Source organism: Microtus ochrogaster, chromosome 10 (assembly GCF_000317375.1).
Source record: "Microtus ochrogaster isolate Prairie Vole_2 chromosome 10, MicOch1.0, whole genome shotgun sequence".
Classification (NCBI taxonomy): Eukaryota; Metazoa; Chordata; class Mammalia; order Rodentia; family Cricetidae; genus Microtus; species Microtus ochrogaster.
Window position 1 is genome coordinate 42,410,580 of NC_022016.1, and position 11,064 is coordinate 42,421,643.

General features: G+C 51.3%; 1 protein-coding gene across 2 annotated transcripts in view; it reads left to right on the forward strand.

The window, feature by feature from the left end:
* The window catches only part of Kazn (kazrin, periplakin interacting protein), a 930,141-nt gene that overhangs the window by 561,111 nt on the left and 357,966 nt on the right, over positions 1-11,064 (forward strand). The window contains exons 1-2 of one of the 2 annotated variants that reach the window (XM_026781852.1): positions 1,533-1,785; positions 1,862-2,117. In XM_026781852.1, coding sequence (XP_026637653.1) covers positions 1,877-2,117 — 241 coding nt within the window. In that variant the 5' untranslated portion in view covers positions 1,533-1,785; positions 1,862-1,876. Of the gene's footprint in view, positions 1-1,532; positions 1,786-1,861; positions 2,118-11,064 lie in introns of those variants that run through there. The other variant, XM_026781851.1, reaches the window with a different exon arrangement.

Consider the following 11,064-nt stretch of genomic DNA (forward strand, 5'->3'; position numbering starts at 1 on the left):
ATATCCACTCCTCTTGCAAAAGCTTGTCCACAGGGAAAGGGCAGGGCAACCATATACCTTTATGGTCCTACATAAAAGAATCCAATGGGGCTGTAACTTGGTCGGTAGTGTTTCTATAGCATGCCCCATGCCCCAAGTTTGATCCCAACACCGAATAATCTAGGTGTGATGTAGCATGCCTGTTAAGCTCAATACTGGCCTGGAATGCCAGCAATTCAGTAGTCAGAACCGGAGGATCAAAAGTTCAAGGTCATTTCCCACTATATAGTGAGTTGGAGAGACCATGTCTCAAAAACAAAAAAAGTTTACTGAAAGCACATGGGATTAACTGGCATTTTAGGATTACTTACCCTCAACCTCTCACCATCTGGTTTTTGTGGATTGATGGGTAATTGCAAAACACTGCCCAGAGCCTCAGTTTCTTCCTAAAACAGAAGTACTCTTTCCCCTACAGAGTCAACCACACACAAATGCCCCATCTTCTACTTGGTTCTCAAGGAAAACTCTTGAACCTGGAGGGTGAGTTTCCTTTAGAGCATTCCTTTGGCTTCTGCAGTTTGCTCTCGGCCCCCATCCCCAGGTTGACTGGCCTGGAATGGTGGCACACTGTTGGCGGGGTTACACTTGGCTCTTTGAAAACCTCCTATTTGCATGGAATGAAGCTTGCTATGGTAACAAGGTCTGGTGGCTGGAATCCAGGGCCCCACTGAAAAATGCAAAGCCTGTGTGTGCTCTGGGAGAGAAAGGAGCCAGGAAGGGCTTATGCAAGCTAAGGTTACCTCAATTCTCAGAACGGGGAGTAGGTAAACCGAGGTAGCCCGGTTCAACATTCCTACCTCGGGAAGAAGGAGAGAAAAAGAAAGCCCCGCCACACCTCCCAACCCTTCTCTGGCCTCAGTTCCTTACTCCCACTAACGTTCGGGCCAGCCAAGCAGCTTAGGACCAGGTACAAGCTAGCCCTCCATCTAGGGGGTGCACACATTCTCGCTCTCCGGGTTGCGGGCAGGCCACAGCACCAATGGCCCAGGGTAGGGAAGGACAGCGCAGGTCAGGCACTGAGGTGGGGGTGGAAGGTGGCAGGCTCACTGTCCACCAGCTTTCCTCCCCTCTGGGCATTTCATCTCTGCAACTGGCAAAGCAAGAACTCCACTCCTGAGCTCACTCCAGCAGCCCCCTCCCTCGGCCCACCATCCCACGCTCCCCTCCAAGAGGCCCCCTATGCAAGCATCCCTCTCTGCTAAGCATCCATCGCCTCCTCCGCGGCGACCCCAGCCCGGAGCCGGGCAGTAGTTGGCCGGGGCGGGGCTGCCCACCGCCGCAGGGAGGGGACAGCGGGACGGCCGGAGCCCCGGACGCACCCCAACCCTTCTGTTGGGGGTGCCACCTCCGACCTCACACGGGCGCCGCCCTCCTCCCCCAATCTCCGGGGTGTGTCCCGGAGGTGGGGGGCTCACGAGGCCGAGGAGGTCCCCAAGGTCCCCAGCAGGGCCCCCTCCCGAGCGAGCCGCGAATGGTAGGCTCCACTCGGAGAGCGCCTGGCCCGGGTGGCGCACGGTGTCCTCTGCTCGCAGCTCGCCCGCCCGCCCGCCGGGGTCTCGCTGTTCGCGGCTGCTCCTCCTCCTCTCTTCCTCCTCCTCTTTCTCCTCCTCCTCCCCCCGCTGCCTCGCCACCGCCGCGGCTCGGGCTGGAGGCGCCGCTGTCATTCCTGCGCCGGAGGAGCCGGCGCTTGCCGGTGCCCGGGGGTCGGGGCGCGGGGAAACCCGGGCCGCTAGGGTGACCCAACAGGTAGAGCCGGGGCCACGGCCGGCCACGCGCCCCCAACGCACATCATGCAGCTCTTTGTCACCTCTCTCGCCCCCAGGCCAAAATCCTGAGCATGATGGAAGACAATAAGCAGCTCGCGCTCCGCATCGATGGGGCGGTCCAGTCGGCCAGCCAGGAGGTGACCAACCTGAGAGCCGAGCTCACAGCCACCAACCGGAGACTGGCGGAATTGAGCGGTGGAGGCGGTGGCTCCGGCTCGGGCCCGGGAGCTGCGACCAGCGCCTCGGCAGCAGCGGTGACGGTGGCTGACTCGGCGGCGACGACCATGGAGAACCATCAGCACAGCGCGCAAGGTAGGAAGCGCCCGGCGCCCGGGGCGGGGACCCAGAGCGTGCTCACCGGTCCCAGTGGTAGCAGGGCCCGCGGTATACGCCACTCTCACAGCGAGATGGCTTTGCCCTGTGGCTCATAACCCTTTTCGCCTGACCATGTCCACCCGATGCTCCCCAGCTTGGGAGTTGCAACACGGTTGTCATTAACGCCAACTCGGGTGCAGTGTGCATGGGGGTCACACGGTCACACCGGCCCCTGCCGGCTCGAACTAGGCGCCGCTGCCTGGTCCTTTTCAGGCGTCAGTGGAAAGTGCCCTTTGGAGAGCACACAGAACCCAGCTCCGCTGCAAACTTTTCATGCCTTCACCCCACAGTCCCCTACACCCCTCCAGTTCCAATGGCCTCTTAAATGACTCCCCCGAGGGAATCTTTGGGCTCTGCTGCCCTGGGGGAGTGGACTTGCTGGCACTTTTCTCCATGTACGCCAAGCCCCTTGACTGGGTTGCATCTGGAGTTTATTTTCTCCAGGCTTGAGATGGTGCAGGCAGTCCTGTATGGATGCTTGGGTCTGCAGGGAGTTTTACATTTCCAGCAACTATACAGGGAAAAGAGCGCTTCCCAGGGGGAAATCACAGACCTCAAAGGTTGATTGATGGCTGTCTGGAGGAATGAAGGCTTGAATGGTGGGTTGCTAGGAGCCCCTGTTTGAAGGACCCTCTGCAGTTTAGAGGAAGGGGGAAAAAAGACAGCTGGCCAGTGCTGACATTGAGACATGACACTTCTGAACCCCTAGTAAGGGTTAACGGTGTGATATAAGGTGGTCCTGCCATGCATGGTGCTTTCTGAGAGTTGGGAAGCAAAAACTGAAGCAAGCTTTGCAGGATCCTGCATTCTCCCCTCCCACCCTGCTCCCCTCCATCACCCTTTAAGAAGCAATACCGCTGTTTATTTAAACCATTCAGATTGTAATCTAAATGGCTAAAAATTCAAAGGGATGGAGAGAAGAAAAGAAAACCCTCCAGTCCAAGAGGGTCACCTGTATAAATGTGTCACTTGGATTGTAAGGTATCAACGCTCAATGGTTCAGAATGATTTTCTGGTTCTGCTATCTCAACAGCTCCTCCTGAGTGTTGAGAGAGAATGTTTTTATGGGGATGCCTTCAATGGCTCCATCGGTCTGTTTTGGCCTTACCTTCACGGGAAGGTATGTCTTTGCCCTGTGAGATTCGCAGCTTCAAGATTTGCAGTTTTGTGAATTCTAAGTCAAACCCTAACTTGGTACTTCCGGTGCCTGTTGGGTGTCTTTAGGAATCGGGCGAGTAATTTGATCATGATGTAATGGCGAGAAAGTGCTGTGGCCCTGGTGTTTGCTATGGGGTTTTCACAGTTGGCATCTGGTTGTTCTTGTCATCCATCCCTGGTTATGTCATCATGTGAGAGAGAGCCATAGGTGAGAGAAGGCAAAAGCAGACTGCAGGATAAGGCTTTTGGTTTCTGTAAGCGGCGGCTGTTCAAACATTCCAGTACTACCTAAGAACTGGCATTTTTCTGAGAAGGGACATCAAATAATCCTGGGACATTCCCACCATCCTCTCGTTCCTGGACAGGGAAAAAGTTAAGTGACTTTTCGTCTGAGTGCTGGTTGCGCCGTGGACTGGGTGTGCGAAGGGATCCAGAGTGCCTTGCTGGCACCCTTCGCTTGGAAAGTGAGAGACGAAGACTGGCATCACGATGACTAAGTGGTTGGACAGGCACAACAGGGGGTGTTTCCTTTCTCTTTTCTGTTTTGTTCTGCATTGCTTTTTCCTACTAAGATGTACAAGGCTACAGTCATGGAAGTGGCTTTGGTAATCACTCGATGTCTTTAAGAACACACACCACCAGTAGCTCCCTGTGCCCGTGGGAACCTGTGCGCCTGCCTGGCCATGATTGGCAATGGGTAGGTAATAGGACAGAGGAGGAGGGTCTGGCTTCTGTCAGTACCGCTGATGGTTTTCAGAACTTGGACAATGAGCCCTTAGTGACCAGATAATCAGAATGTATGCTCATGATTTCTAACTGAACACATGTGTGGGTCACATGTCCGTTCAAGTTAGTATGACTAAGTGGGTGAGGTGGGTGGGAGAAATGCAAAACTACTGTATAAGACCACTGGGCATTGGCTTATCTATAGTAACAGCGCCTCAATCCTGGGATAGATGTGTCCACACATGCGTGTGTGTGTGTGTGTGTGTGTGTGTGTGTGTATGTGATGTGTCATTTAGCCTTTGTGAGGTTTTGCTTTCATTCATTTTGTTTTTCTGGGGGACTCTGGCACTGTTTTTCTAGAAGCCCTCAGCAGAGCTGATTTAGTCACCCCTTTAGCTAAAGGGGAGCCTTGCCTTTTGGCAAGCTCATTTTTAAGTATGGCTGGTCACCTCCGCTCCTGTCCTTCCTGACAAGGCACCAGGATGGTGCATGGAAGCTGGACCCCTTGGGCTCCTGGTCTTCCAGGTTAGAGTCACCCGTGTGTTTACGTCTCGCCTGCACTGCAGCCGCTCAGCGGGACCAGACCCTAAGGATGCCTGGTGCAGTTAGGCTGTCAATTCTCACATTGAGGCTTTGAGCGAAATGAGTATCTTTCAAAATACAACTGTGTAAGTCACTTTTAGCTAAAGTGCATATGTACACATTAAGAGTGTGCTCGTATGCCTTTAACAATATTAGCACAAACGATTACAGGAAAATGCCACCTTTTACATCCTCACTCCGAACCAAGAGACTCTCAGGTCCATTTTTAGTTGTTGTTTTTTTTTTTGTTGTTTTTTTTTTAAATCCCTTTGGAAATGAATAAAGGGAGTGCATCACTTCATTGCTGGGGACTTTTGTGCTGGGGAGACCACTGGGTTGGCGCCTTGTGATGAAACAGACTCTGGTTTTCCTAGAGGGTTAAGGCAGCGTATCGTTTAAACAAAATATTAACTCACTTGGGTAGCCCGTGTGAGCGGGCATGGTTGCTATGTAACGGAATCTAGAAAGTGAACGGCTGGAAATCTGGGCTCTCGGCACTTCGCAGGATCTTCTTTCGGAATTTCTGTTGAAAGAGCTCTTGGCAGCGGGCCCATCGCCTCTCTCCTGTTGCAAGAGAAGCTGGATAATCCTAAGGAGGACTGCAGGCCAGCCGCGCCAAGGGCATCCGTGCCGGGTGGCGCATTTCACAGCCCCAGAGGCCACCTCTTAGGTTGATGGGGTCACAACTGTGTTTGACAGGTGGACAGAAAGAGGCTTCATTTGAAGAAAAAAATAAAAGCACTCGAAATACAGATCTAAGCATTTGTTTCAATTCATCTTGTTGTAGGAAGGGGGTTGCTTGAAGTAGCATTTCTAAACTGTTTTCCTAGCAGTACCCAGCTCTGGGAAAGTGTATTTAAAATGCTTGCTGTTCTTTGAAGGCAAAATATAGCAGTTTGCTTCTCTGAAAATGTTTTATCTGATGAATGACTAATATTAGATTCAATTGGCTGCTTTGCTGTGCATAGAATAAAACAATTAAGAGCCATTACACCCAATTTAAATAGGTGTTAACCGTATAGAACATAAAATGCTTACGCCGGCAGGACGGATGCTTACTGCCTCGAGTTTACTGTTTATTTGGGGTGTGTGCACATGCATGCCTGTGGGTGCCAGGAGTCGGTGTTGGGTGCCTTCCTCAGTCATTCTCCACTTATTTCTTGGGACACAGTTGCTATGTGAACCCGGCACTCACTGATTGGCTAGACTGACTTGGCCAGTGAGCTTCAGGTACCTTCCTGTCTCTGCCTCCCCAGTAGTAGGATCACAGGCACATGCTACTGAGCCCAGCTCTTGTCCTTAGATGGTGGGGATCTGAACCCTAGTGTGCCTGCTTGTGCGGGGAGAGCATTTTACTGACGAACCCTGTTCCCAGGCCCCACTGGCAACTGGGGCTACAGAAAATATTTTACTTTGGTGCTGGAGCAGAGGAAGGGCGATCCTTGTCTCCTGCAGTTGTTAAAATGGGAAGATGGGAAGGTTCAGTCTCCGTCTCTGTCAATTTTTATGACTTCACACAGGTTGTATTTCCTTCTCTAGGCGTTTGCCTAGGTCTCGCCATCTCCTCTGTACTAAACACTGAAAACTCTTTGGCGAAGTGCACATTCCCTTAGGAGCGGCGTGTACGAGGAATCCACGGAGACACCAGACATTGCTGTCCTACAAAAGAACTTCTGTGCCTTGGCACCTGCTTCTCCGTTCACTCTGCTTTTGCTCTCGTTTTCTAGGGGGTACTTTTTTTTTTATCTGCTTCAAAAGAGGGCATTTCCCAGCCGCAGACAGGATGCAACCTAGGCGTATGAGGACATCTCTGAGGCCCCTTGCTCTTGGTCTCTGCAAATGGGCTGAAGGGCTGTGTCTTTGCCTAACCTGGAAGGCAGGGCTGTATAGTTCCTTCTGAAAGTTACTGCCCAGAGTCACCAAGACATTGCTTACGGGTGAGATTGAGATTAGTTATTAGCCTATGGTTTACTATCTTCCCTTTGTTTTTAAAGATGTCTTGGGAGGGTCCCTGGAGTTCAGTTTCTAGTTCCGTTTCATATTGTGGCATTTGTTTGTGCACGCGCGTGCGTGCGTGCGTGCGTGCGTGCGTGCGTGTGTGTGTGTGTGTGTGTGTGTGTGTGTGTCTTTCCAAAACCTCTTTGATGTCAAGGGGAAGTCTCAGCTGGTCTGATTTTCACAAGAGGCCCGCTCACATCTCAGTGTGAGGTGGCCAGGGTCTCCACACCTTCCCCCTCACTCGTCAGCCCCAATGGCACCTTTCGGGGATCCCACAGGGTTCGAATTTGTGACTTCCTGGCTGCCAGGGAGAAGGTAACAGATGGGCCTGGCAGGTGAGAATTGCTCACTGGAAGTCTGCCTGCCCACCCTGTAAGCCATGTGGAGCACAGAAAATCAAACTCGGGGGCTTGGACACATTCACTGGGTATTTTATGTGTGTATCTGGCGTTTACTCCCGTGTCGTACAGCTAAGAAGGGAAGGGGCAATAGGAATGCCCCCACCCACCCTTTACAACCCTCTGTACCCATCATAATGAAGACATGATATAATAACCTCTCTTACTAAGTCTGGGAGGGGGAAGTTTACTAGTTGGGCTGGCTAATTTTGATTATCAGCTCGGCCCACCTGGGGAGCACGAACCTTATTTAAGGAACTAGCCTCATGGGATTGGTCTGTGGGCATGTCTGTGGGGCATTTGCTTGATTGATAACTGACCTAGGAGGGCCCAGCCCACCGTGGGTGATACCAACTCTAGGCAGGTGGGTGTAGGCTGTGTATTAAAGGTAGTTGAACGGGAGCCTGGAAGCAAGCCAGTTAGCGACTTTCTTCCCTCATCTCTGCCTCAGTTCCTGCCTGTAGGCCCCTCCCCTTGATCTCCTGCCCTAGCTTCCTTCCATTGATGGGCTGTAACCTATAAGCCAATAAACCCTTTCTTCACTAAGCTGCTTTTGGTCAGAAGGAAATGAGGACATTTACTTGAATCCCATATGTTTAAGACCAAAATTTTGAAAGGCCCCTAGCAGTAGAGAACTCTGTGTGCATGCGTATGTATTTGCATATATGTGCACATGTGTATATGCATACCACAGTACTTTCAACTTTGAAGGTCTCTAATCATTAAAGACTCAAAACTAAGCCACGCCAAGCATGACTCAGCATTGTGTTGCAATTGTTGGAATGTTCTAACAACTCCCATGGATTGGAAGATGTGTACATTGGTTGTAGTCAGAATTCAAAGGGTCCAGATCCATCACCTCTTCCCATTCTTGAGGCAGCAGGAAGGAGCCTAGTCTCGTGATGAGTCCTGCATGCTCTGGAATGGTCTACCTGAACTCTGGGCCTTGGCCCCATATGCACACACACACGCCACAGATCAGACAAGATGGGAGGGAACTCATTCCGCCTGTTAGACCCAAGGATCTGGGTGTTAAGCGATCTTTCAAATATGAATTAGCCCATATTGTTTGGGTTAAATATCAGGGCAAACAACACTCAAGATGACATAGGCGCCCCCAGCGTATCACACAGCCTGTTGATGCCCCAAGGTACAGGGATGCAGGTTCAGATAGAATCCTTTAAGAAGGGTCAGCGTCCCTGATGCGGCAGGGTGGTCATCCATGGTGGCAGAGTGTACCTAGTGGATGGTTCATAGCTGGGTACATTCCCCCTCTCCAACCAAAATTACCATCTCTGCTCTCCCTGCCTGGCTCTACCCCTCCTACATAGAAGCCGGCGGGAGACCCAGGCTCAGAACGCTTCTTCTACCCTATGAGGCTGGACAAGACCTGATGATGTTGCTCATTTGATGCCCCTCAGATCTGAGTGGTGGCACGCAGGTGGTACTCTGTGGGCCTCCCTGCTTCCCCCTTGGAATACTCAGCCTCTGTAGACATGAAAGATGCTGGATGGAGTCTGAGTGAGTTTGGCAGCAGCAACCATCCGAGCAGGTGGCTTCTGTGTAAAAGGAAACCATGGGTTCTAAAATTATTCTGGTGTCTTTGTTGAGGTGGTGCCAGACCTCTGGGTCAGGCTCCTAAAAAGCCCTTGACCCCTTTCCCCCCTCTGATTAATGGGGGCCTCACCCCAGAGCTCGTAACAGCTCTGCCAGAAAAGAGGCCCTGGCTTCTGTTCCCGTTTTCGACGATACTGTCAGGCCCAAGGACAGAGACAAGTTGTAAGAAGATGATGCCCCTCTCAGCTGCCAGCCCCTACCCCTTCCATCCATGCATGTGCTCAGGGACCCCTGTAGGGACGGCGAGGCCTTCCTCTCTCAATATTCCCTCAGCTGTACCCAGTGCTTGAAGTACAAGAATCCTTCAGTGAGATCCAAACGGCTTTTGGAAGGAAGCCGGCCCAGGGCTGATACTTTTCATTCACCTTCCAACGTGGCATTGTGGTTCTCCAGGAGCACCTCTGAGGTAAGTGACAAGGCACCCCAGTGCGCCAGGTCTCCTTAAAGCATGGCCTCACTCCTTTCTGGATATTCGACTCTAGTTGGAAATGAGAACTAATTTCAAAGCCTTTGTCAAAGTTTTCAATAAATCATAATAAGCATATATACTGCATAAATTCCAGGCCCAGTAAGGCCAACACTTATACCCAGTTTGGGGTAAAGTTTGGGGTAAAGGAAACCCATGTTTCAGAGAGGTAAAGTCCCCTGTCTGTAGTGACATGAAAATGACCAAGATGTTGTCAATGTCAGGTACCATGTGTTAATGCTTCCTATGGCAACCATGGGGTCCTTGTAATGACTTAATAAGCAGGTACTACTCTAGTACCCATTTCTTGCATAAGGAGACTGAGGCATAAAAATGCTATGGTACTTGCCAAAGAACATACAGCTCTTATAGGACCAAGACCTGGCTCCAGTGTCCCTGTCCTCACTCACACAACACTTGGGTGCCTAGGGTCAGTCCACTCCCACATGCCAAGATTAAACCTACAGGTCCCTCTGCTGTTTAAACCTGTGCATGCTCCCTGGCTGTCTCCTAAGCAGGAGGTATCCTTAGGTTGGCTCTATTGAGAGGCTGTGGAGCACTCCATAAGCCTCCTCTCCCAGATGGCCTAAGATTGGTGGCATTTTGAGGGTTGTTTGCAATCAAACATCAGGCCCTCTTCCTGAGGGAGTGAACTTGCCAGCAAGGAGACAGCTGGGGCTGCCGGCAAGCTTCATGGCCATGGGGTCAACAGTGGAGGGAAAGCTTGGGAGCTTGGTTTGGGGACTTTCTGATTCCTTGGACATCATGTGCTTTTTGTTCTAAACAAAACTGGAATTTGGGGATTCCCTTCCAACCAAGGCCCCTGTTCCCCCTCAGCTTCTCCTTTTATGACATCAGGAACTTCCCATGGCCCCAAACATTCCCAGCTGTAGACCAATTGACTTCTCACAGACCCTTTCCCCGGGGTCCTCATCCTCAGCTGTCAACAGGACATGACATTTCCTTGTTGCTGTGGCCTTTCTGTGCCTTGTAGGCTTACCCGACACCAGTAGCTCTCTCCGTACCCCAGTTGCAACAACCAAGGAATGTCCCCAGAAGTTGCCACATGTCTCTTTGGGCCAAAATTGTCCCTGGATGTGACCTCAGGGGAGGTCATCTCAGATTGACAGTACCTAGAGGACTGAGGTGTTTCCTGTTTCCCTCTGCTTCCTAGAACTCTGCCTGCAACACAGAAGAGCTCAGTAAATACGTGTTGAATAAGTGAGTGGGTGGATGGAGGGATGATGGATTGGGAGATGGATAGATGGGTGGGTAGATGGGTGAAGGGAGAAATGGGTGGACGCAGAGATTAATGGGTAGGCAGGCAGATGACTGGATGGGTGGATGGATGGACAGGTGAATGGGTGAATGGATGTATGGGCAAATGGACAGACAATACTGACTTGTGGATGTGGGGGATTAGTCTACTTACTATATCAAACATGGTCTCCTGAGGCTCCTTGATTACTGATGTCTTTTTAAATGAGTGCCTACATATCACAGCATAAGCCCTGCTCTGAGCCCTTTGTTTATAATGCATTCGTTCATCCTTTAAACCACCCTGTGAAGGGGTTGCGGAGAAGGCTTGGTCAAAACAGTGTAGGCATGAGAACCTGAGTTTGGTCCCCACAACCCATGCAGAAAATTAGGCATAGTAGGCAACACCTGACACTCCAGCACCGCGTGAGGTGGAGACGGGAGGCTCCCGGGGCTTGCTGGCCGTCAAGCCTAGTGGAAGGTATGAGCCCCAGGTGCAGTGAGAGACTCTGTATCTACAGACAAACAGAATGAATAAGGTGGAATGAAGAGCAATTGAGGAACACACCCTAACATGGACCTCTGGTCTCCACCTATGCACGTGTGCATGCATACACGTATGCACATGCACTTGTGAGTATGCACAGACACACACACACACACACACACACACACACACACA